This window comes from Microcebus murinus, chromosome 19, assembly GCF_040939455.1.
Source record: "Microcebus murinus isolate Inina chromosome 19, M.murinus_Inina_mat1.0, whole genome shotgun sequence".
NCBI classification, from domain to species: domain Eukaryota; kingdom Metazoa; phylum Chordata; class Mammalia; order Primates; family Cheirogaleidae; genus Microcebus; species Microcebus murinus.
The window spans coordinates 116,144-141,849 of record NC_134122.1 but is presented as its reverse complement, the minus strand read 5'-3'; the positions used below and the strand labels follow the sequence as shown (position 1 = coordinate 141,849).

Sequence of the window (25,706 nt, the reverse complement as noted above, 5' to 3'; positions counted from 1 at the left end):
GGCTGTGGCTGTGGGTGGGGATAGGGGAGGGGGCTGCAGGGGTGGGATTTCTTATCAGATCCAGTGACAATGGGGGCTGTGGGACTGGGGGGTGAGGGGCTATCACTCTTGCTGCCCTCCTCTCTGGGCCACAGCTGGAGCCCCAGGTTCCAGGGAGATAGGGGCCCGGGTCCGGGCAGGAGAGTCCACGTGTCCGCCCAGCCCAGACCGGCCTCAGGAGTGTGGTCCCGAACCTCCCTGTTGTGACGGGAGGGTGGCCTGGAGCAGGCCAGGCCCTCGCAGGGGCCCTCTTTATTCCTCACCGTGCTGATGCTTCTCTGCCTCCACCTTCTGAGCTCTGGATATGTATCCAGAGGCATTGAAACCAGTATGTCAAAGACACGTGTCCACTCCATGTTCATTGTGGCATTATTCATAATGGCCAAGATATGAAAATAATCCAAGTGTCCATCAACAGATGAATGAATTTTAAAATGTGGTATATATAGGCAATGGAATACTTGTCAGCGTTTAAAATGCAGGAAATTCTCTCATTTGCAACAACATGGATGAACCTAGTGGACATCAAGCTAAGTGAAATAAGCCAGACACAGAGAGACAAATACCTGTGATCTCACTTATATATGGAACCTAAAAAACCAAACTTGCAGAAGTAGACAGCAGGATGGTGGTCACCAGAGGCTGGGGGTGAGGGACAGACAGGGAAAGGAGGGGTGCTGGTCAAAGTGTACAAGGTTTCAGTTAGGAGGAAAGAATTCTGGCAATCTATTGCACAATGTGGTGACTATAGTTAACAATAATGTATTGTATGTTTCAAAATAGCTAAAAAAGAGAATTTTAAATGTTTTCACCACAAAAAAATGATAACTATTTGAGGTGATGAATATATTAATTAGCCTGATTTGATTACTACACAATATATGCATTTGATGAAACATCACATTGTATCCCACAAATACATACAATTGTTATTTATCAATTAAAAATAAAATATAGAAAACCTGGTCTGTCCATACAATAGAATATTATTCAGCCATAAAAAGTGTGCTCATACATATCACAACGTGTAACAGATGACCTTCAAAAGCAATATGCTGAATGACAGAAGCCAGACACAAAAGGACACATGTTGTATGATTTCATTTACATGCAATATGTAGAATATGCAAATCCACAGATTGCATAGAAACAGATTAGTGGCCAAGCTGCATGGTTTATGTCTATAATCCCAGCATCTGGGGAGCCTGAGGCAGGGGCTGGAGGCATTGCTTGAGGCCAAGGGGTTTGATACCAGCCTGGGCAATATAGTGAGACCCTCTGTCTCTATAAAAAGTTTAAAAAATTACCCAGGCTTGGTGATGTGCGACTGTAGTCCCAGCTACTCAGGAGGCTGAGGAAAGAAGATCGCTTGAGTCCAGGAGTTCAAGGTTGCAGTGAGCTAAGATTCCACCACGGAATTTTAGCCTGGGTGACAGAATGAGACCCTGTCGAAAGAAAAGAAAAGAAAAGAAAAGAAAAGAAAAGAAAAGAAAAGAAAAGAAAAGAAAAGAAAGAGAAAGCAGAAAGAAAGAAAGAAAGAAAGAAAGAAAGAAAGAAAGAAAGAAAGAAAGAAAGAAAGAAAGAAAGAAAGAAAGATTAGTGTTGCCAGGGGCTGGGGAGCAATTGTGCTGGAGTGTGAACAGGGAGCAACTGTTTAATGCAGACAGGGTTTGTGTAAGGAGTGATGAAAACGTTCTGAAACTAGATATAAGTAATGGTTGCATAACATCATGAATGTACTAAATACCACTGAATTGTGTACATTAAAGTGGTTAAATGGGCCGGGCGCGGTGGCTCACGCCTGTAATCCTAGCTCTCTGGGAGGCCGAGGCGGGCGGATTGCTCGAGGTCAGGAGTTCGAAACCAGCCTGAGCAAGAGCGAGACCCCAGCCTGAGCAAGAGCGAGACCCCGTCTCTACTATAAATAGAAAGAAACTAATTGGCCAACTAATATATATAGAAAAAATTAGCCGGGCATGGTGGCACATGCCTGTAGTCCCAGCTACTTGGGAGGCTGAGACAGAAGGATTGCTTGAGCCCAGGAGTTTGAGGTTGCTGTGAGCTAGGCTGACGCCACGGCACTCACTCTAGCCTGGGCAACAAAGTGAGACTCTGTCTCAAAAAAAAAAAAAAAAAAAAAAAAGGGGTTAAATGGTAAAGTTAATCTTATGTGTATATTTTCCCACAAGAAAAAAAGAATTTATTTGCAATTGTCTTAGGTGATTCTGTGATCTCTATTTGTGTCCCATCCAGAGCACATGATGTCAGATTGCCCAACTTCCCAATGGTAAGTTCGGTCACGTGGTTGAGGAGAGGACTGCCGGATATCTCCACCAGAAAGATATCTTTTCTCTTTTGCAATTAGCTAGTAATTTGGAAGTAATCGTTTTGGCCCCATGGAAATGAAATATGCTATTCCCAATAACCTTCATCCAATGGTTTTAGCAATCACTGATGATTTTTCTTGAATCAGTTATTTTGCTGGGGACATAGAATTGTGGTTTTCTAAATTTACGATTCCTTCTATATTGATTAGCTAATTTCTTCTGCAAAGAAAATTTCTGCATCAGTTGGGGATGAATGAATGATAGTTGCTCTAAAAATGTAGGATTTATGCTTAGTTATTTTCCTTTAATTGCTAGTTTTTTTTGTTTTGTTTTTGAAGCAGTGTCTTATTCTGTTGCTCAGGCTAGAGTGTGGTGGCATTATCATAGCTCACTGAAACCTCTAACTCCTGGGCTCAAGTTCCTGCCTCAGCCTCCTGAGTAGCTGGTACTACACGTGTATGCCACCATGCCCAGGTGATATTTTTTATTTTTCGTAGAGATGGGGGTCTCAATCTGGCTCAGGCTGGTCTCAAACTCCTGAGCTCAAGCGATCTTCCCACATCGGCCTCCCAGAGTGCTGGAATCACAGGTGTGAGCCACTGTGCCTGGCCATATTTTATTTTTGATGATGTAAAATATTTATATGATTCAAAGGCCAAAACTATGTAGAGTTAAACTTGGAGAAGCTTCCTGCCATCCCTCCTCTCCATCACACCCACCTTATCATGTGTGTGAGTTTCCAGTTTATCCTCCCATGGTTGCTGTTTGCAAAAATAAGCTACAGGCCTGGTGCGGTGGCTCATGCCTGTAGTCCTAACATTTGGGAGGCTGAGGCGGGATGATTGCTTGTGTCCAGGAGTTCAAGACCAGCCTGAGCAACATAGCAAAATATAGTAAGACTCTGTCTCTGTAAAAAATAGCAAATTTATCTGGGTGTGGTGCTGTGTTCCCATAGTCCCAGCTACTCCTGAGGCTGAGGTGGGAGGACGGCTTGAGCCCAGGAGTTTGAGGTCGCAGTGAGCTGCGATGACCCCACTGCACTCTAGCCTGGGCTGGAGTGAGACCCTGTCATAAAAAAAAAAAAAGCAAACACATGAGCACACACAGACATGCACAACACACACGTGCATGTTCACACACTTGCACACATAGCTATGCATGCACATATGTATACACACATATTTGTGTTTTCCCTCCTTTATTACACAAACTACCACATTATATGCATCATTCAACTTTTTTTCTTTCGTTTTTAACTTAATAAATCCTAGACATCATAACTGCACATAAATTAATAGAAATTATCCTCATTTTTTTCAGTTCCCATGTATCCATTGTGTGGACATTCATGGTTTATACAGTCAGTCCCTGATGATGGGCACTTGGGCTCTCAAGTCTTCAGCAAACCAAGATGCCCCAGTCACTTCGAGGCTCCGTGCCTGGCTCCCTCTGGCCATGGATGAGGGGGCTGCCTGCCTGGCGTGGTCAAACTCTTGGATTTTTGTCCATCAGGTAGGTGAGAAATGGACCTCAGTGAGGTTTTTAGTGTAGTGTTAATTTGCATTTCTCTTACTGAGTGAGTTCAGCCTCTTTCCCTCTTTCATTTCTGAGCTGCTGTTGACTATTTTCCCCACTAGACTGTCAGCCCGATGGGGCTTTATTTTAGCTGCAACACCCATAGCCCAGAAAAATGCTTGGGCTGTCTTATGCGCCAGTAAATGCTTTTCTAATTGCATGGAAGAGCGAATGAGTGCACCATACATCCGTCACTGCCCTCTTTGTTCTGATCATGCCTAAATCAGGAAATAGTGCAAATTCAGGAGGAAGAAGGAACACCACGGAGGGCCCCAGGGAGAGCCAGGGGGGCGGCTGGGCTCCAGCACTGCCCCAGAGTAAAGGTGCGGCCGGCCCTTTCTCCAAGCGCCTGGTCCCCAGAGGCCCCATACCCCGGAGCTGCCACCCTTCTGCCCTCCTGGAGACCAAGGACCCCGTGGCGCACCAGTGACCCCGGCGTCTCCTCACCTCCGACGCCCCTCCGCCCAAGGCCCCAGGGAAAACAGAGACCAGGTGGACTTCGATTTATTTATTGAATCACCACAGGGTAAGTGGGGACTGGGGAAACCCCTAAGGCAGGGGTTGGGTCGCTCAGCGGTACTTCTCGGTCAGGACAGAGGACACGACGGACAGGAACTTGTCCCAGGCGGCGTGGGCCTCGGCCGTGAAGTCGGCGGGGAAGCGCGCGGCCACGGTGACCAGCAGGCAGTGGGACAGCAGCTGCGGGCGCGGAGGGCGGCTCAGCGCGGGGGGCGTGTTCCAGCCCTGCAGCCAGCCGAGCCCCTCCCCCGCCTGCCCTGCGGGACCGCCCCCGTCCTCGCCCCGCCCGCGCGCCCGCGCGCCCACCTTGAAGTTGACCGGGTCCACGCGCAGGATGTAGGCGTGCAGCTCGCTCAGCCGGGCCAGCGCGCCCGCGATGTTGTCGATGCTCTTGACCGCGTCGCCCACGGCGGCCACCACCTTGGAGCCGTGCGCGCGCAGCTGCGCCGACCCCGCGTGCAGGTCGAAGTGCGGGAAGTAGGTCTTGGTCTGCGGGTGGCTGAGGAAGAGCCTGCGGCGGGCGGGGCGCGAGCTCGAGGACCCCTTCGTGGCCGAGCAGAGGCAGCCCCCACGCCTTGGCGAGGCGCCCCTGCGCGCAGCCTGCCGCCCCTCCTGCGGCTGCCCCCACGCGAGGCCCTCTCCTCCGGCCGCGCCCCCTGCCCAAGCCGGGCAGCCGGAGCTTCAGGTCGTCTCCTCTTTCGCGACCGGTGTGCACGCCCGGGTCCCCGAGTCCACCGCGCTCGGCCTCCTGCACCCGGGCGTCGCCCGCCCGCGCCTCTCCCTGCCCAGGCGGGCCTCCTCCGCAGCCCGGGACCAGCCGGCCGCTGCGCCTTCTGGCAGGACTGATGTCCTCCAGCTGCGTTTACGGAGAGGTCTCTTTGGGAAACCCTCCTGTCGCCCTGCCCGGAGACCAGATGCTCCGATGTCAGTGGTGGCGGCGACCTGCCTGCCTGGGAGGCGCTCGGCCTGGGAGGGAAACTTCCCGCCCTCTGCACGTGGGAGCCGGCGGGTGCCTGCCCAGGCCTCAGTGAGTGCGGCCCCGGGGTCGTGCACCTGTTCCTCCTCCCTCATTGCTGCTCCTGCAGACCCTCCTCCCTGACCCCCTCCTCACTGACCCCCTCCTCAGTGTCCTTTCCTCTCTGACCCCTCCTCACTCACCCCTCCTCACTGACCCCCTCCTCACTGACCCCCTCCTCACTGACCCCCTCCTCAGTGTCCTTTCCTCTCTGACCCCTTCTCACTCACCCCTCCTCACTGACCCCTCCACGATGACCCCCTCCTCACCCACCCACTCACCCACCCACTCACCCACCCAGCCTCTGACCGGGTCCCTCAGGCAGTCCTGTCTGGGACTCACCTCTCCAGGGTCTCGGTGCCGATGGCGTCGGCCTGCGTGGAGATCTTGCCCCACATGGACACGATGATGGCCCTCTCGGTCTTGGTCAGAGACATGGTGGTGGGCGGCTGGGCTGGAGCTGGGCCTGCTCAGGACTGGCCTTGGTGACACTCAGCCCCCTGGGTTCCCCTTATATACGGGCAGCCCCACGCCCAACCAGGCTGTGGCTGTGGGTGGGGATAGGGGAGGGGGCTGCAGGGGTGGGATTTCTTATCAGATCCAGTGACAATGGGGCAGCCAGGGCCTGTGGGACTGGGCAGGCTATCACTCTCGGCCGCCTTGCTTGACCTTAGAGGGGGTGTTGGCCACGGTCTGGCCACACAGTCCAGGAGCGATAGGGCCCAGCCATCCCAGGAGGTCATGCACACAGCTGCAGGCCAGCGCTGTGCTCTCCTTATCCATTTCAGAAGCACAAAATAGGGGAAACCAGAGAAGCAAGGCCCAAGACGCATCCTCCTAGGGAACCTGCCTGCGTTGTCCTCTGGTTAGCGTAGCCCAGCTACATGTCAGTCCCTTCCCTTTTTCTCTGAGATTGCTGGGTATTGCCTCTGAGGAGGCAAGGGTTCTGCTGACCCAGCACTGCTGGAAGAGGTGCTGGGTCTCTTTCCGAACCTGTGGAAGGAAGTAGCAGGTTGATAAGGGAATTTGCGTAATAATATACTATTAGGGATTGCAATATTGCTGTCCATATTGGTCATTGTAACAATGAGGCAAATATTCCTTTCAATTTAATATAAATTTAGTTTAAAAAATTTTTTTCGGCCAGGTGTAGTGGTTCACGCCTGTAATCCTAGCACTCTAGGAGGTCCAGGCAGGAGGATTGCTCAAGGTCAGGAGTTCAAGACCAACCTGAGCAACCTGAGCAAAAGTGAAACCCAGTCTCTACTAAAAATAGAAAGAAATTAATTGGCCAACTAAAAATATATAGAGAAAAAAATTAGCCGGGCATGGTGGCGCATGGCTGTAGTCCCAGATACTCAGGAGGCTGTGGCAGAAGGATCACTTGAGCCCAGGAGTTTGAGGTTGCTGTGAGCTAGGCTGATGCCATGGCACTCTAGCCCAGGCAACAGAGCAAGACTTTGTCTCAAAAAAACCCCAAAAAAACAACAACAAAAAAACCAAAAAAACAAAAACATACTTAATACGATAAAATTGACTTTTTAAAATACTTTTGTCTAAATTTGATACATGTTGGGCTGGGCATGATGGATCCCACCTGTAATCCCAGCACTCTGGGAGGCCGAGGTGGAAGGACTGCTTGAGCTCAGCAGATTAGACCAGCCTGAGCAAGAGCGAGACCTCGTCTCTACTAAAAATAGAAAAATCAGCCAGGCATGGTGGTTCGTGTCTGTAGTCCCGGGTACTTGGGAAGCTGAGGCAGGAGGATTGCTGTAGCCCAGCAGTTTGAGGTTGCAGTGAGCTACAACGATGCCACTCCACCCAGGGTGACAAAGTGAGAGTCTTGTCTCAAAATAAATAAATAAATAAATAAGTCTGACACACATGTACATTAACATAACCACGGCCACATTCAGGACACAGAGCAGCTTCCTCACCCGTAAACTGCCACACCCTGCACATTAGCAGCCTCACCCTCTTCCTACCCCCAAACTCTGACAAATGCTATAATTTTTCAAATTCATAATTTTTAAAAATATAGTATAAATGAAGCCGGACTTGGTGGCTCATGCCTGTAATCCTAGCACTCTGGGAGGTCGAGGCAGGCGGATCACTCAAGGTCAGGAGTTTGAAACCAGCCTGAGCAAGAGGGAGACCCCGTTCTACTAAAAATAGAAAGAAATTAATTGGCCAACTAAAAATATATAGAAAAAATTAGCTGGGAATGGTGGCGCATGCCTGTAGTCCTAGCTACTTGGGAGGCCGAGGCAGCAGGATTGCTTGAGCCCAGGAGTTTGAGGTTGCTGTGAGCTAGGCTGATGCCACAAGACTCTAGCCCGGGCAACAGAGTGAGACTCTGTCTCAAAAAAAAAAAAAAAAAAAAAAAATATATATATATAGTATAAATGGCATCGTATAGTATGTTTTCAGTTTTCAGACTGGCTTCTTTTATGTAGTGTAATAGTCTTAAGGTTTATCCAAGTTATTCTGTGTATCAAAAGTTGGTTCCTTTTTATTCCATGAATGTACTACACTTTGTTCATCCATTTGCCCACTCAAGGATATCTGTTTTTTTTCTAGTTTGGGGCTATCACCAATAAAGGTGCTATTAATATTCATATATAGGTTTTTATGTGAACAGAAGTTTTCATTTCTCTAGGGTACTACCATATCAGTGGGATTGTTGGGTCATATGCTAAGTGCATATTTAACTTTATAGGAAACTGCCAGGCTGTTTCTCAAAGTGGCTGCATTACTCTCTATTCCCACCAGCACTGAAGGGCGGTTTCAGCTGGATTTGCATTTTGCATTTTAGCCATTTCGAGCTGTGTGCAGTGATACATCATCATGACTTCAGTGTGCATTTCCCTGACAGGCAGTGTGGAGCATCTTCTCATGTGTTTATTGGACGTCCATATATCCTCTTTGGTGAAGTATCTTTTCAAATGTTTTGCCATTTTTAAATTATTTCTTTTCTTTTCTTCTTTTTTTTTTTGAGACAGAGTCTCTCTTTGTTGCCCAGGCTAGAGTGAGTGCCGTGGCATCAGCCTGGCTCACAGCAACCTCAATCTCCGGGGCTCAGCGATCCTACTGCCTCAGCCTCCCGAGTAGCTGGGACTCCAGGCATGCGCCACCATGCCCGGCTAATTTTATATATATGTGTATTTAGTTGGCCAATTAATTTCTCTCTATTTATAGTAGAGACGAGGTCCCGCTCTTGCTCAGGCTAGTTTTGAACTCCTGACCTTGAGTAATCCACCGGCCTCGGCCTCCCAGTGTACTAGGATTATTTGTTTTCTTATTGGTGAATTTTAGAGTTCTATATATATTCTAGGAGCAATCCTTTGTTAGATATGCAATCTGTGAATATTTTCTCCCAGTGTGTAGCTTGTCATTTCATTCTCTTAACAGTGTCTTTTGGAGAGCAAAAGTTTTAATTTTGATGAAGTCCAGTTTATCATCTTTTTAAAATGAGTCATGCTTAGTGTCACGCCTAAGAACCCTCTGACTAAACCATAAGGCACAAAGATTTTCACCTCTGTTATCTTCTAAAATTTTCATAGTTTTTATTTTACATTTAGATATATGATCCATTTTGAGACTATTTTTGTATAACGTGTGAGGTCCGGGTTCATTTTTTTCCCCATGGATGTCCAATTGTTCCAACACTATTTGTTGAAACAAATAGCATATGTTTTCTATTGAATTAGCTTCTTCATTCATTCATAAAATGTGACTTGGCCATATTTTTGTGGGTCAACTTCTGGACTCTATTCTGTTCCCTTGATCTATGCATCTATCCTTCACTACAACCACACTGTCTGGATTACTGTAGTTCTATGATAACTCTTAAAATTGGATAATGTCTCACAGAATAAGAGAAAATATTTACAAATCATATATCTAATAGAGAACTTATCCAAAATATCTTACAAATAAAAAATAAAGGCCGGGTTTTGTGTCTCATGTCTGTAATCCTAGCAATTTGTGAGGCTGAGGCAGGAGGATTACCTGAGGCCAGGAGTTGGAGGTTGCTGGGAGCTAGGCTGACACCACTGCACTCTAGCCCAGGCAACAGAGCAGCACCCTGTCTCAAAAATAAAAACTAAAACAAAAACAAAAATAAAGAGACAAATAAGCAATTGAAATATGGAGAAATAATTTTAATAGATGCTTCTATAAAGAAGATACATAAATCACCAATAAACACATGAAAAGATGCTGAACATGATTAGTCACTAGGGAAATGCAAACCAAAATTATAAAGAGGGACAGGGACCAGCCTGAGCAAGAGCAAGACTGTGGGAAAAACAGAAGGATTAGCCGGGTCTGATGGCTTATGGCAGGAAGATCACTTGAGACCAGGAGTTTGAAGCTGCAGTGAGCTATGATGATGCCACAGCACTCCAGAATGGACAACAGAGCAAGACTCTGTCACAAAAACCAAAAACAGTCTAGGTGTGGCGGCTCATGCCTGTAATCTTAGCATTCTGGAAGGCTGAAGCAGGAGGATTGCTTGAGCTCAGGAGTTTGAGACCAGCCAGAGCAAGAGTGAAACCAGGCTCTACTAAAAATAGAAAAATTAGCTGGGTGTGGTGGCATGTGCCTGTCGTCCCAGCTACTCAGGAGGCTGGAGAAGGAGGATAGCTTGAGACCAGGAGTTTGAGGTTGCAGTGAGGTGTGATGATGCCACTGCACTCTACCTGGGGTAACAAAGTGAGGCTCTGTCTCAGAAAAAAAAAGGCAAATATTTCCTGTAAGGAGAGTTTTCCCCCCCCCCGTAAGGAGGGTTTGCTCACAGATATTTTGCTGAACTATTCTTAGAGAAAATTGTGGGTCTTGCATAAGCTCTATGAATAGAGAATATGTATGTAAACACAAGCAAGTATTGAGCACCTTCTGTATGCCAGACACTGCACCTGATGTTTTACTTGTGTAATGGTGCTTATCTCTTCTATGCCTGAGATGTGAGATGCTGATATTATTAGGGTTCGAGGGCAGGAGCAGCATCTAATGCCCCTCTGCTTAGCAGACAGCAGGGGCTTGCTCAGGATGCTCAGGTCCTCTTTATGGCCTGGAGGTGGGTCCTTCAGGAAGCCCCTTCCAGCACCACTGGGGTCCGTCTCCTTTCACTGTGTTCCGGGGGTGTGCCCACACACTCTTGGCCTTAAAATTGCTTGCTGACTGTCTTGGAATGCTGCGGCTGACCGCAGAGGGCCCTGGGATGCTTGCCCAGAATCTGTTCTTTCCTCACCTGGGGCTCCTTCCAGACTGGGATGAGCTGGCTCTCCCTGGTCAGCCTCACCGTTGCTTGTTCAGAAGGGAATTCCTGGCCCGCCTCAGCCTGGCACCCAGGGTCACCTTGAGCACAGTGGGCCTGCAGTGACGGCATGCAAGGCTGTGCCCCAGGCTTCAGCTCCTCGACAGGAGAGAAGGCAGCGGGGAGAGGGATGAACAGACTGGCAGAGAAGACAGAACAAGAGCACGAGAGAGGAGGCTGAGGGGTCAGGTAGAAGCAGGTACATGGAGCAGGGAGGGCAAGTCCAGCGCGAGGCTGATGAGGTGTTTGGCTGCACTGGGGAAGGCATAGAGCACTCAGTGAGGGGCGCGCCCAAGACTCCTCTAGCTACAGTGTCTGAGGACCTGTGGCCAGAAGGCACCTCAGGACTGCTCTGTTTCCTAACAGGGGAGGTAATAACACTGGGGGCATTCCAGGGTCCTGCTTCCAGGGTAACAAAGAGAGGAGCCCACACGTCTTCTCTGTTTCTGAGACTTCCAAACCCAGCAAGGCATTTTTATGGGCAGGTGTTGTTTTCTGTTTTACCCTTTTTCCATTGTGAAATACAGCACAAGAAATATATTTTAGCTTAATGAATTATTATAAAGCTGACATTCAGCACCATAATCCTCCCCACTGGTAACCTCTACTCTGACTTACTTTTTGTTTTTCAATAACTTTTTAATCACCCTGATGTGCATCTTCTGCAAGCATGTTAGTTGGTTTTGCCTGCTTTTGACCTTCATAAAAATGGAACCATGTGGTGTGCCCTCATCTGTGTCTGTCTTCCTTCACGCAGTTGTGTTTGTGAGACTTACCAGCCACGTGGCCGGCGTTCATGTTCATTGCTGTGTTGTATTGGCTTGCAGAAACATACAACTCGCACGTTGCTCTGGGGATGGACATTTGGGTTGTTTTGGTTCTTGGCTATTATGAATAATGCTGTAATGAACATTCTCTTACATGTTAGTTGGTGTCCATGTGCCTGAAATTCTACTGGGGATACACCCAGGAGTGGAGTCGCTGGGTCACAGGGCATGTATATTTCTGGCTTCACCAGATAATGCCAGGTTGTTTTCCAGAGTCGACCAGTTCACGTTCTCACTGGTGGAGTGTCAGCATCCCCTGCTCCCCATCCTCCCAAACATTTGGTATGGTTGGTATACTAGTCTGTTTTCTGTTGCTTATGACAGAATATCTGAAACTGTGGAATTTGTTTAAAAACGAATTTATTTCTTACAGTTACATAGGCAGAGAGTCACAGGCTTAGGAATTAAATCCTGCAAGGCTTCTTGCTGGTGGGACTCTGTGCAGGTTCTACATCACATGGCGAGGGACTGAGTGTGCTAACATGCTAGCGCAGGTCTCTTTCTTATGATTAATTAACTAATTAATCCACTAATCCATTCACCTTCCAAACATTCCACCTGTCAACGTGCCCAACGTGAGGGCTGGGGTGCAGTGGCTCATGACTGTAATCCTAGCACTCTGGGAGGCCGAGGTGGGAGGATCGTTTGAGCTCAGGAGTTGTTCAAGACCAGCCTGAGCAAGAGCGAGACCCTGTCTCTATCAAAAATAGAAAAAATTAGCTAGGCATGGTGGCACACGCCTGTAGTCCCAGCAACTTGGGAGGCTGAGACAGGAGGATTGCCTGAGCCCAGGAGTTTGAGGTTGCTGTGAGCTAGGCTGATGCCACGGCACTATAGCCTGGGCAACAGAGTGAGACTGTGTTTCAAAAAAAAAAAAAAAAGTTTCAACGTGAGTTTTGGAGGGGACAAACATTCTAGCCTGAGTGGTTGGTCTCCTTTTCTCCTTCAATTTCAGCCCTTCCTTGTGGATGTATAGAGTTTCTTGTGTGATCTTAACTCACATTTTCCTGATGATTAGTGAGACTGAGCCCCTATTTACATATTTTCTGGCCTTTTTTTTTTTTTTTTTTTGAGACAGAGACTCGCTCTATTGCCCAAGCTAGAGTGCCATGGCATCAGCCTAGCTCACAGCAACCTCAAACTTCTGCGCTTAAGCGATCCTCCTGCTTCAGCCTCCCACTCGGACTACAGGCATGCGCCACCATGCCCAGCTAATTTTTTCTATTATTAGTTGTTTGGCTAATTTTCTTTCTATTTATAGTAGAGATAGGGTATTGCTGTGTTGCTCAGGCTGGAGTGCACCTGCCATTAACAGGTGCAATCATGGTGCATTACAGCCTTGGACTCCTGGGCTCAGGTGATCCTCCTGCCTCAGTCTCCCGAGTAACTGGGACTACAGTTGCGTGCCCATGCCTGCTTTGTCTCCACTCTCTTAATGCTGCTTTTGGTTGAACAGAAGTTTGTGATTTTAATGCAAACTAGTGATTTTTTTTTTTTGCGAATGTTGTGCCCTTCCATTCGCAATAGTCAAAAGATGAAAACAATCCAAATGTCCAGCAATGAATAGAAAACAAATTATGATATTTTCATACAATGAGAGGTTATTCAGCCATAAAAATGAAGTACTGATACATGCTATCTGTTACATGGATAAAACTTGAAACCTTAAGTGAAAGACTTCAGGCTGCATACCTATTTTATGATTCCATCTTTATGAAACTCTCAGAACAGGCAAATCCATAAAGACAGAAAGCAGATTAGTGGTTGTCAGGGCTGGGGAGAGGGGAGGTGGGGAGAGACGGCTTAGTGGGGAGGGGATTTCCTTAGTGGGGAGAGGAAACCACCCTGGAAGCAGATAGAGGTGGTGGATGTACAAACACTGTAAATGTGCTAAATTCCACTGAATTGTGCACGTTTTTACATCATGCAAATTTTACCTCAACTTTTAAGAAGAGTAAAAAACAGTGCCCAAATGCTAGAGTGAAGAGAGTACTCTAGACTCCATTTCTAAAAGCTTTATTGTGTGGTCTTTCTGTTCGGTGGCAGCCTGGATTGATTTTGTGTGGTGTGAGGTGTCTGTCTGCTTTTAGCTGATGTTAATGCGTGAGTGCTAACTCCTGTGCACAGTACCAAACGCTTTTCATGTTGGGTACCTGACCCTCACAGCCACTATGTGAGGGAGGTTTTATTTCATCATCATTGTACTTTTTAAGATAAGGAGGTTATGAAACGTGTCCAAGGTTTCCGTGGAAGAGGGAGACAACTCTGATGATTTAGTGTGGGCTGGGCTGCTGGCCGCAGCTGGGGCAAGTCTCTTCCTGTCTCTGGGCCTTGGTTTTCCCACCTGTGACAGGAGGAGCTTGAGCCAGTGCAGGGCATCTAGGCTGCTGGTGCCTGGGCACAATTCCAAGCTCCCAGGCACATTCTGAGCCTCAGAGGCTGAGGCTGAGCTCAGTGGGGTGCCTGGTCACTTCTGAGCAGCTGGACACTCAGCAGAAGTCTGGGAGTCTGCAGACCTGCCCCGAGAGTGGACCCTGGGTGCCTCTGGGCAAGCGAATGAATCTCGTGAGTCCCAGGTTCACTCTTTTAACCTCTATGATGGGGGTTAGACCAGCCTCCACCTCAGTATTAGGAATGATGATCTGTTGTCACCGGAGCTCAGGATATGGTGGCATGAATTTAAGATTATGTTTGTTACTGTCATGAGTGGTTCTTCCCTGGTGAGGCAGGAACACATCGGCGGCCAGGCAAGTCCCAGATAGTGTCTGCGAGCCTCGCCCAGCCCTCTGAGAGGGCGATGGCCCTCTCAGGCCCAGACCGAGTGGCAGGACTGATAAGCCCTCAGGGAAGGGTCGGAACTTTCAGTCTCCAAAAATCCGCTTACCTTCAAAAAAGCAGCTTATGAAACAGTTATTAAAATTTAAAATGAGGAGAAGCTTAGAGGTGTGAGTCTTAGCAGAGAAGAGTCTGAGGACGTGCCCTGTAGTGAGTGAACAGAGGTTGGCCCTGGCACTTTGTTGCTCAGGAGACAAGGTAAGAGCTTAGAGCTAGGACTCACTTAGAGACCACCTACTCTGAATCTTGTTATTGGTGGGGAAACTGAGGTCCAAAGTGGGGCCTGCTAACTCTCAGGCCAGGGTGTGACAAGGAGGTGTCTTTTCTATAGTGCTGATAAGGTCTACAAACATGGACACTGAGGTGCTGCCAATGAGGGTGACACCGGGATCCAGACCACCGCTCTGTGGACAGTCCTGTATCCGAGCCCTGCGAGGGCAGCCTGAGGAGGGACCCACCCAGGAACTGTATGGGCTGGGATCTCCCTGCACTTTTCACGGATTCTAGTGCTCCATCCTTTTAACTATAGTCAGAAAAATGAACAACAAATACTCTTGTAAAGTTTACTGGCAAGAAGCTGGCCCTGAGGGGGTAACTGGGGGAACAGTGGGATCCTCCAAGTCTGAACCTTCCCCTGGCTCAGAGATGGCCAGCCTGGAGCCCCAGTGGGGCAGCAGCATGGCCAGAGTGTCAGAGGAGGGAGGCCTGAGTCATTGTCCTGGTCCATATGTCTGGTCACCTGAGGCCTCTCGGTGCCCCTGTCCATGACCACAACTGGCCAGGCTCCCCATCCCCATCTGCCCACCCTCCTAGCATCATCTCTGCCTTGCACTCTCATTTCCATTCAAGGGACACTGCTGGGAAGTGTGGGGGAACTCACAAACCTTTTGATTATACATAAAATCAAAACACAACGCTGGGATAAAGGCTTGCAAAAGCTGTAACAGAGGGTAACTATCCCTCACAAATACATGGAAACCATCAAAGGAGGGCAGACAACCCATAAGGAAAATGCTAAGGCAATTCTTTTATTTTTATTTATTTATTTATTTTTTCTGCAAAGAGCCACAGTCACTCTCAGCCCAGCTGCTAAGGCAATTCTTAGACACTGGCAGATCATTACATGATACAGTTCTCTCTCTCAGCAGTAATAAAAAAATGCAGCCTAGAACAAGACACCATTTTCCTTTTTTGAAATTTTGGAACAATTAAAATAAAATCAATGCTATGCAGCCCCACGCAAGGCAATGCATCTGATGGTAGCGGCTGAGACATTTCAAATGCATGTGCCCTTCACCCTGGTTGGGTCAACCCACAAATCTGTCCTGCAAAATATATGTTTGTGTCAGTGTCAGTGCAAGAGGGCTACTTTTAGCAGTGAAAATGTTTATCTCCTAGTCAAGTGGTTAGGCTCTGATGCATTTGGCATGCTTGGGAAAGATTTGGAGATAAGACACTGGAGATAAGATAAGATTTGGAGATAAGACACTGGAGACTGTTAACTTCAGTCACTTCCTGGGGAAGCCTGGGTAGGGTGGGTGGGGTGATTTTTTAAAACAATTTTATTGAGATATAATTCACATACTATAAAGTTTATCCATTCAAAATATACAATTCAATAATTTTTCGTATGTTCAAAGAACTGTGCAACCATTAATTACCACAGTCAACTTTAGAACATTTTCATCACTTCCCTTTAAAAAACCCATAAACATTAGCAATCACTCCTTACTTCCCCCTAAGCCTCCCCGTCCTAGGCAGCCACTGATCTACTTTTTGTCTCTATGGATTTGCCTATTCTGGAAATCTTACATAAATGCAATCATGTATTATGTATGTTTTCAAGGTTAATTAATGTTTCTTCATTCCTTTTTATGGCTGAATAGTATTCCATTGTATGGATTATACCGTATTTTATTCACCCATTCATCAGTTGCTGTACATTTGGGATGTTTCCACTTTTGTCTATTAGGAATAATATTACTAAGAACATATAAGTTTTTGTGTGGACATATGCTTTTTTTTTAAAAAAAAAAGCATGTCATCATTTAATGAACCTCCTTCCATGTGGCTTCAAGACACAAGCTCCCCAACACCCTTAATCTTTTCCTCAGCTCTTCTGCTGAAAAACTTGGCCTTCACGATGACTGGCTGCTTTGGGAGCTTTCCCTTCCCCAGAACTTCGTAGTAGCCTACTCGTCAAAGTTGATCCTGTGGTGACGCATGCCACTGCCTTACCCGGCCTCCTGGGTGCTCCCGGTGCTTGACGCGGCTGTGGCCGCGGCTCACGTGGTCCCGAAGCTTCCGGGTCTCCCTCAGTCTGGATGGCATGGCGGCGGCTGAAACGAAAAAGGGCGGACGTACGCGTTTATTTCTTTTGGCTGTATATCTAAAAGGGAGATTACTGGGTCGTATGTTAACTCTGTTTAACCTTTTGAGGAAATGCCAGACTATTTCCTGAGTAGCTTGCACCTTTATACGTCCCCACCAACAGTACATAAAGATTTCAATTTCTCCGTGTCCTTGCTAACACCTGTTATTTTATCTTCTTGATTATAGCCATGCTAATGAGCACGATGTAGCATCCTGTTGTGGTTTTGACTTACATTTTTCCCTAATGACTAATGATGTTGAACATCTTTTCATGTGCTTATTTAGCCATTTATATTTATTATTTGGAGAAATATCTAGCCATAAACTGTGACCATTTTTCAAAACCATTGCCCAATCCAAGGTCCCAAATATCTACCCCTATGTTTGCTTCTAAGAGGTTTTCTTTTTTGAGACAAGGTCTCGCTCTGTCACCCAGACTGGAGTGCAGCGGCGTCATCAGAGCTCCCTCATCAGAGCTCCCGGCAGCTTGGAACTCCGCAAGCGCCAGGACGATAGGCGCCAACACACCCTCCCACTTCTAGGAGTTTTACAGTTTTAATTCTTACATTTGCTTCTGTGAGGCATTGAAGTGATTTTTTTTAACTTTTATCTTTTTATACTTTTTATTTTCAAGTTGGAACTTTCTGCCCAAAGCAAGTGTTACTCTCAAAAAAAAAAAACCCAACATTTCCGATCCACACAAGCGAGCTCGGACCGGCGCCTTGCGCGTGCGCCGGAGCGGGACCGAGACTTCCGGAAGGCCCCGCGCCTGCGCACACGACCGCCTGCGTCTGCTCAGTTTCCTCGGCCCGCGAGCGAGCGCTCACTCTCAGTGCCTCTTTCTGGCCGCGTAGCGGAAGTATCGCGAGCCAGGCTAGTCGCGCGTGGAGTACGAGACTTGCGCAGGCTTCCTCGGCCTCGGTCCGACCAGTTTTCCTCAGGCCCCTCCACCCCGGCCCCGCCCCTCCTCAGGCCCCTCCACCCCGGCCTGGCCCGGCCCTTCACTCCACCCGGGCCCGGCCCGGCCCCTCCTCAGGCCCCTCCTCGGGCCTCTCCACCCCGGCCCCTCCTCAGGCCCCTCCTCAGGCCCCTCCACCCCGGCCCAGCTCCACGGTAGGATGGGGGACAACACCAGCCCCATCAGCGTGATTCTGGTGAGCTCGGGGAGCAGGGGCAATAAGCTGCTGTTCAGGTACCCCTTCCAGAGAAGCCAGGAGCACCCGGCGTCCCAGACAAGTAAGTGAGTGCTGGGCGGAGGGCCCGCGCTCGCGACACGCGACAGGGCCGGGCTGGAGGACTGAAGCAGCAACCGCGGCCGCGCCCTCCGTGGCCGCCTCGCACGTTGCAGTGAGCGTGTTCGTGTACCTTTTATTTTCGTGAGCATACGAGCTACAGTCGATACTGCTCGTTATAGAGTATTTGGAAAGTGTAGAAAAGGAAAAACGAGGAAAATCACTCATTATTCACCACACCAAAACAACCATTGTTAGCATTTCATCAGTCTCCAGCCTTTAAAAAAAAAAAGAATTTATTCATCTCAGGAAAATGTAAAATCACGGACACATCTAAAGTTGTTGTTGACCACCTCCTCCGAGTTCTGCTGCTCCTCCCTCTCGCAGGGATAAGCACTTACATTTTGGCAATTGTCCCTTGTGTACATAGATACCAAATATGTATCCGCAGGAAAATAGGTTATTGTTTAGGGGATTTTTTTCTTCACATAAATATATTGTTGTACGGTGCCTTTTTTTTTTTTTTTTCATTAAACAATCTGCCTTGGAACCCCGTCCAATTTAGTAAACAGAGATCAGCCTCTTCATTGCAACGTACTGCTGCAGGATGAGAGCATAACCTTCCCCTGTGCATGGACATGTAGGTTACTTGTAGCTTTTCACTATTATGAGTGTTCAGTTTTTAATTTATATTTTGTTTTTAAATTATTTCTAAACTTGTTGATACGGCACAAAGTTTTAAAGGTACAAAGGTGTTTAGATTAGGAAAAGAAAGTTCTTTCCTACCATTCACCCCCCCCAGCCCTCTACTTTCCATTATACAGACAACTCCAGTTAGCATTTTTTTTTTTCTTTTTTGTGAGACAGAGTCTCGCTTTGCTACCCAGGCTAGAGTGAGTGCCGCGGCGTCAGCCTAGCTCTCAGCAACCTCAGACTCCTGGGCTTAGGCAATCCTCCTGCCTCAGCCTCCCGAGTAGCTGGGACTACAGACATGCGCCACCATGCCCGGCTAATTTTTTGTATATATATTAGTTGGCCAATTAATTTCTTTCTATTTATAGTAGAGACGGGGTCTCCCTCTTGCTGAGGCTGGTTTCAAACTCCTGACCTCAAGCAATCCGCCCGCCTCGGCCTCCCAGAGTGCTAGGATTACAGGCGTGAGCCACCGCGCCTGGCCTCTGCCTGTGTTCTATCAATGGAACATCAAAGCCTGGATGGCAGCACATCTGTTAACAGCATGGTTTACTGAATTCATCATATCTCACTGCAACCTTAAACTCCTGGGTGTGACCACTCCTGAGTAGCTAGAACTGCAGGTGTATACCACCATGCCTGACTAATTTTTGTTTCTATTTTTAGTTGCTTGGCTAAGTTTTTCTTTTTTTTTTCTTTTTAGTAGAGACAGGGTCTCGCTCTTGCTCAGGCTTGTCTTGAACTCCTGACCTCAAGTGATCCTCCTGCCTTGGTGGGATTACAGGTGTGGTGGGATTACAGGTGTGAGCCATTGCGCTTGGCCTAGATATTTCAATATTTGTGTCTGGCTTATTTCACTCAGCATAATGTTTTCAAGGTTCATCCATGGTCATTCGTTTTTCTGTTTGAATTATATTCTATTGTATGGGTAGACCACTTTAGAAAACATGTATTTTAATGGCTGCGTAATCCTGTATGTGGAGGGATCATGCTTTCTTAGCCATTCTCCCCTTTTTGCCCTCACTCAGATAAGCCACGTAGCAGATATGCTGTTAACAACATGGGCTACCACACTGATGACCAGGATGGCGACTCCAGGTAAGGACTCTGTGGTCACTCCAGGATGGGGCACATCCTGGTTCCAGGCCTAGGCAAAGCCCCAGCTTTCTGTTGACCCAGATGTTTTCTTTTTTTTTTTTTTTTTCCATTTAGTGAGTGCTTTCAGGTAGCACAGAGTTGAGGATTGCATTGCCAGTCTATGGCTTGCTGAAATAATTTGGGCACACATTCCAGTTTGGGGCTGTGTGCTTGTCAAAGCAGGTCTGAGAACAGATGAGGCCATGTCCATGTGGGGTGTTTATCTCCTATGAGAAGAGCATAGAGGAAAGCAGACCCCTGTGTTGTCCTTGGATCTAATTCCTTGAGCATGTGCCTAGAGGTCAAATGCAGGTGCTCAGGTGCAGCACAGCCTGGCCAGGTCTCTTCTGAGTGGCTGGGCTCAGGTGGTGGTATGGGTGGAGGGGCTGAGAGCTGGGATGGTATAACCCTGGATGCTCTTTTAGGCACATATGAAAGGTGGGTCCTGTTCCTTCCAGTGTTTGTTCCCTCTGTTCTCTCCAGGAGGTGCTATGAGGGTAGAAACTTCAGAAATGACTATTTCTGCCTTTTAATGTTATTTTAAAACTTAGCAAATGTTAACATAGGCTTAGGTAAAGGAGAAAAGATTGTAAGTTCCTTGCCTGGGGGTTCCCCTAAATACAGATGGGGACTTGACCTCCACTGTCCCAGCAGAAAGTAGCTGAGATCCCCACGCTGGACCTTTGCCGAGTGGTTAGCTAGCGCTCTTTCTCTCCAGTTCTCTGACAGGGCACCACACCTGCCATAACAATTTGCAATTCTAAGAGTGTGATTTTTATCCTCTTTTGTGAGGATGTTGGGGCCTCTGGCATGACCGATGACTGCCTTTCAGGGGAATGATCTTTGGGAGAGGGACCAGTAGGTAAGGGTAGCAGGGGATGGGGGAGTTGTTGGACACACCAGGGAATGACCTTCTCGATGTAGAGCTATGCTTGTTTTTTCCTTTAAAAGTAGTGGCTTGGCCAGGTGCGGTGGCTCACGCCTGTAATCCTAGCACTCTGGGAGGCGGAGGCAGGTAGATCATTTGAGCTCTGGAGTTTGAGACCAGCCTGAGCAAGAGTGAGACCCTGTCTCTATCAAAAATAGAAAACATTAGCCTGGCACGGTGGCACATACCTGTATTCCCAGATCCTCGGGAGACTGAGGCAGAAGGATCACTTGAGCCTAGGAGTTTGAGGTTGCTGTGAGCTAGGCTAATGCCATGGCACTCTAACCCAGGCAACAGAGTGAGACTCTGTCTCAAAAAAATAAAAAAGTAAACGTGGTGGCTTGGGCTGCGTGTGGTGGCTCATGCCTGTAATCCTAGCACTGGGAGGCCGAGGCAAGCAGATCACTCAAGATCAGGAGTTCAAGACCATCCTGAGCAAGAGCAAGACCCCCATCTCTACTAAAAATAGAAAGAAATTAGCTGGACAACTAAAAATATATAGAGAAAAAAATTAGCCAGGCATGGCGACGCATGCCTGTAGTCCCAGCTACTTGGGAGGCTGAGGCAGGAGGATTGCTTAAGCACAGGAGTTTGAGGTTGCTGTGAGCTAGGCTGATGCCATGGCACTCTAGCCTGGGCAACAGAGCAAGACTCTGTCTCAAAAAAATAGTAAATAAATAAAACTAAAAGTGGTAGGTTGGAACAAACTCTGACAAACTTGTTTGTCAGAGGCACATAGAAAGCTTTTGCCCTTCACACTGGACAGCTGCGTCTTGTCCTCCCTCCACCTGTGCCACAGATAAGCTTGGAGCAGGACTTGCTCCCACCCACCCTGCATGTTCTCCTTACCCCAAGCTCCAGTGGAGGTGAGGCTCAGGTTGCTGAAGACGCCAGAAGAGTTCTTGGAAGTGTCTCTGCAGAGAGATTTTCTAGGAAGGCTTGGCAGTATCTAATTCCTACAGTTAATTTTCAGAGGCTTATAATAAAATGATCATGAGGATGTTCTCTAGGGAATTAATTTAGTATTTAACATAAGGAAGAAGGAAAACCGTGGAAGGGGAGTGGTTCTCTCTAGAATCTCTTTTATTAAATTTAAGGATTGCTCCATTTGGTAATTTTAACACATAGCATCTGTGCATCCCACTGCACATCCCCAATGTTTTCAGGGTACAGGTGAATACTCTTAGGGCCCCAGTTCCCCTCGTGCTTTATTTGTCACTCAGGCCCACCGGGCCTTGCTCTGCCCTGTTGTAGCTCAGAGCATCTTCCTGGAACAAGGCAGTGAAGGTGGATGAAGCCCATTCTCTGTGTCTTCCTTCATTGTTATTCTCAAAGGTGCTTTTCTTTCTGGAACCAGTGGAATGTTCCTGCTTTGCCAGATTGAAACAGTGTTACCAGGCTACACATTAACTTCTGGGTGGTGGTGGCCTGCCTCAGAGAAGTGAGGACAGCAGAGCTGTGCTGCCCAGTATTGCAGATTGTGTCTAGCCAGTGTGGCTATTTAAATTGAAATTAACTCAAAATAAAATAAAATAAAAAATTCATTTCCTTAGTTGCACTAGCCACATTTTAGGTACTCAGTGGCTACATGGGACTAGTGGCTACTGTATTAAATGGCTCAGATTTGGAATATTTCCGTCATTGTACAAGGTTCTGCTGTACAGTGCTGGCTTAGGGAGCAGGCTGGTTTTATAAGGCACATCATCAAGATGTGTTTCAGGGTGTAGGAATTAGCTGTTACTTATTTTTTATAACCCTTTTATAGAATTCAATAAGGAGAAAAGAAAATGGATATTGTCTAGTGTCTCTAAAACTTGAAATTCAAGGTTAGAAAAGTTGTAGTGTTCCTGTGGGTTAGGTGTTAGGGGCTGGGGAGCTCATGCTTAAATGCGCCATGTGTCCCCCACAGTGGTAGGGAAAAAGCCATCAAGAGAGGTCTGGCATCTGTCACAAAGGCAGATGTGTGTGTGTTCCCTCCCTACATGGGCAGCCATCTCTTGGCCCCACTCTCAGAGATTTCGAACATTACTCTGCCCCTGCCTCAGAGAACGGGGAGCTGGAAGCTTGGAGAAAACCTGATTCCTTTTATTGTCAAAATGCTCTGAAATCGTTTTACTTTAAACACAATCCAGAAGACCTTCCCAGTTTCATCTCTACCCTTTAACTCTGGGCTGCCATTGTGAGGGTGTGGAATCTGGTGACACTTCTGCCCTCCTCAGGCTTGGCTGCTTGTCTTGCCACGGTGGGTCCAGCTTCCTGCGGGTGCAGCTGGGTCTTAGGCCAGATGCCCGGCCAGGCAGGCCCTCTCCAGCTCACAACATGCAGACCCTCCCACCAGGCACACATGGGGCTCCACTGGGCCTCTTTTGACAGCTTTGCCCGTACTGTCGTGTGTGTTTATAGCCCTCACTGATGTGGTAGGAAGATGCCCCTTCATTCCTGTAGCTGGGATTGATACACAAGAAGGTGGCAGTTGTGTCCCCAAGTTTAAACATTCCTCTCCTCCTCCCTGGCCCAGCCACTGCATCCACACTGCAGGGCAGTGCTCTGGGACAGGTGCAGGCTCAGGTCAGGTTTGACTTTTGCTGTACATCCTACAGTGTGTGGTGGGCACATTCTGTAGACTGAGCTTTAACATCACTGTCTTCTGTAGATGCCTGAGGGTAGTGAGTCACCTCCACCTCTTCTTCCCAGAGCCAAAGGAACATCCATGTCTCTGAGTGTTTGCCTTCCTCAGAGGGGAAGACACAAGTCCATACTGTGCTCCTGTCAGGAAGTGGGACTTTGCTGACACTTGGAAGCCCTGTGTGCTTGCTCCTTCCCTTGGGGGTTAAAGGGCTTGCATTGTGCCTTGTCCATTTGTAGTAGATAAAAGCTCAGAGTCAGACTCCAGCTTCTAGGATTCTGACTTTCTGGGCAATCTTGAGGAGGTCCACAAAACTTAACCCCTTTTTACTGTACAACCTGATGAGCTAAAGTTTATCAGCTGATGAGGAAAGGGCTCCCTCCTTGTGTGTTTCTCTTGTGTGGGTCTTTGGTAGTGTGTCATGGCAGGGCTCCCACATTGTTTCCACTCTTCGATTCAGGTCCCCTTTCTCTTTTCAGGGTACATGGAAAGCAGCATGTCCCAGAACAAAAATCTCTGCAGAGGAACATAAATTCTTAAACTCTTTCTAAAAAATGCAAGTTGGATAGTGAAGAAGCCCAGATGTTTTCTGACACAAATATATATGGATCTACTATGACAGTCTGGTTGCTCCAGACAGAGGCTCAGGGAGGTCAGCTGTGCAGTCACAGTATCTAAAGCATTAGGGCTGATGATATTCACATGATACTACAGTTTTCAGAAGGCTTTTGCCTATGAGGGTTTTATTTGATCCCATGTAGACAATTTCTTATCACACAGATGAGAAACCAAGAGACTGGTTTTGTAGATACTTGTGCATAGGCATCCAGCTAATACATATGGTGCTGGGGTTTCACCCAGGTCTTCTAGCCTTATTCTTGCTTCTGAAAAGTGACTCTCCTTCCTGCCCAGCCTGTATTTACGTGTAAGAATTTGAACTTTGGTAAGAAAACCCCATGGTAAGTGTTCAACATGGGGAGTGTATGTATCCTCTTTCTTGTCCAGTAAGTTGCTTAGTCTTGACACCCAGTGGTTAATGCTTAATAGTGGTACTTCTGCTAGATTTTAACAGTTTTTATAAAACAACCTTGTAACTTTGCATGGGTTCATTTTATTTATTTATTTATTTTTTGAGACAGAGTCTCGCTTTGTTTCCCAGGCTAGAGTGAGTGCTATGGCGTCACCCTAGCTCACAGCAACCTCAAACTCCTAGGCTCAAGCAATCCTCCTGCTTCAGCCTCCCGAGTAGCTGGGACTACAGGCATGCGCCACAATGCCTGGCTAATTTTTTTCTATATATATTAGTTGGCCAATTAATTTCTTTGTATTTATAGTAGAGATGGGGTCTTGCTCTTGCTCAGGCTGGTTTTGAACTCTTAACCTCGAGCAATCCGCCTGCCTCGGCCTCCAGAGTGCTAGGATTACAGGTGTGAGCCACTGCGCCTGGCCCATGAGTTCTTTTTTTTTAAAAAAAAAACATGTTTTTGTTTGGTCTTGATGGTCCTGTTCCTATTTCAGCGAGCCATGTCCTCCAACCGATGAGCAATTGGTTGCAGGGTAAGACCGAGACTTCTCCACCATCTTTCTGTCTTGATTCTGCTGCCTTCTCTTCTTGTAATTGTGCTTCATTCCTGATTTCCCTCAATGTTGAAGAATGACTAACGAGGCACAAAGGCCCTGGCTTGGACCTCACTGCCCCAGTCCCCCCACAAGTGCCCAGACTTCCCCATGGCCCTGCCTTTTCTCTGCCCAGTTATTTAGCTATGTCATATTACCTGAGAGGTCAAGGCATGATTAGCTGGCACCACGGAGACTTCTGGGACCAGGCATGTCACACAAACTTCCTTCTCCTCCAGGTAGGTAGCAGTAGTCTTATAAGGGTTGTGGGTGAGCAGGAGTGAGGTTTCTTGTCTCCCTAGCTTACTGCCACCCTGGAAAGACCAGTGATCATTGCTCCTTGTCTTCATTTTTCAGAGGGGCTTAGTGGGAGGCCTCTCCCAAGGGCTGGGCATTAAGCGTGATACTCAGGCTTACGTGGGATTAGATGTGCCAGTAGAGGCAAAAGTGTTCCCACGGAGTTGATACAGTGCTGTTCCAGAAGGGCAGGATGAGGTGGGACTCCGTCGTCCCCTTGACAGTGCATCTCCTCTGGACCTTGGAGGTACACACAGGTCCATGAGCCTAAGCCAGGAGGCGAGCAGGGAGAGTTGAGCTCCCTTCCAGGCTGTCCTCCCTTCCCTTTTTTGGCCAAGATAGAGAA

General features: G+C 47.6%; 2 protein-coding genes across 4 annotated transcripts in view; one reads left to right on the top strand and one right to left on the bottom strand.

The window, feature by feature from the left end:
• Nucleotides 1–4,434: 4,434 nt before the first annotated feature.
• Nucleotides 4,435–5,986, bottom strand: LOC105856252 (hemoglobin subunit zeta). Its single transcript, XM_012737765.2, has 3 exons — nucleotides 5,818–5,986; nucleotides 4,767–4,971; nucleotides 4,435–4,640 (listed from the first exon to the last, which is right to left on the bottom strand). The coding sequence occupies exons 1-3, from the start codon at nucleotides 5,910–5,912 to the stop codon at nucleotides 4,512–4,514; spliced, it is 429 nt and encodes a 142-aa protein (XP_012593219.1). The 5' UTR covers nucleotides 5,913–5,986; the 3' UTR covers nucleotides 4,435–4,511.
• A 10,721-nt stretch (nucleotides 5,987–16,707) lies between these two features.
• NPRL3 (NPR3 like, GATOR1 complex subunit) overlaps nucleotides 16,708–25,706 on the top strand; it is a 47,761-nt gene continuing 38,762 nt past the window's right edge. The window contains exons 1-3 of one of the 3 annotated variants that reach the window (XR_012913459.1): nucleotides 16,708–18,066; nucleotides 19,784–19,853; nucleotides 24,965–25,003. Coding sequence is in view for 2 of the 3 variants with exons in the window: in XM_012737755.3 (XP_012593209.1) it covers nucleotides 17,949–18,066; nucleotides 19,784–19,853; nucleotides 24,965–25,003 (227 nt within the window). In the remaining variant the exon portion in view is untranslated. The remainder of the gene's footprint in view (nucleotides 18,067–19,783; nucleotides 19,854–24,964; nucleotides 25,004–25,706) is intronic. The other 2 variants (XM_012737755.3, XM_012737756.3) reach the window with 2 other exon arrangements.

Coding starts and splice junctions, on each gene's coding strand:
- LOC105856252 (XM_012737765.2), bottom strand. CDS start 5,912: ATGTCTCTGACCAAGACCGAGAGGGCCATCATCGTGTCCATGTGGGGC. Junction 4,972..5,817: donor GGCACCGAGACCCTGGAGAG/GTGAGTCCCAGA, acceptor CGCCCGCCGCAG/GCTCTTCCTCAGCCACCCGC. Junction 4,641..4,766: donor TGGACCCGGTCAACTTCAAG/GTGGGCGCGCGG, acceptor CCGCGCCCGCAG/CTGCTGTCCCACTGCCTGCT.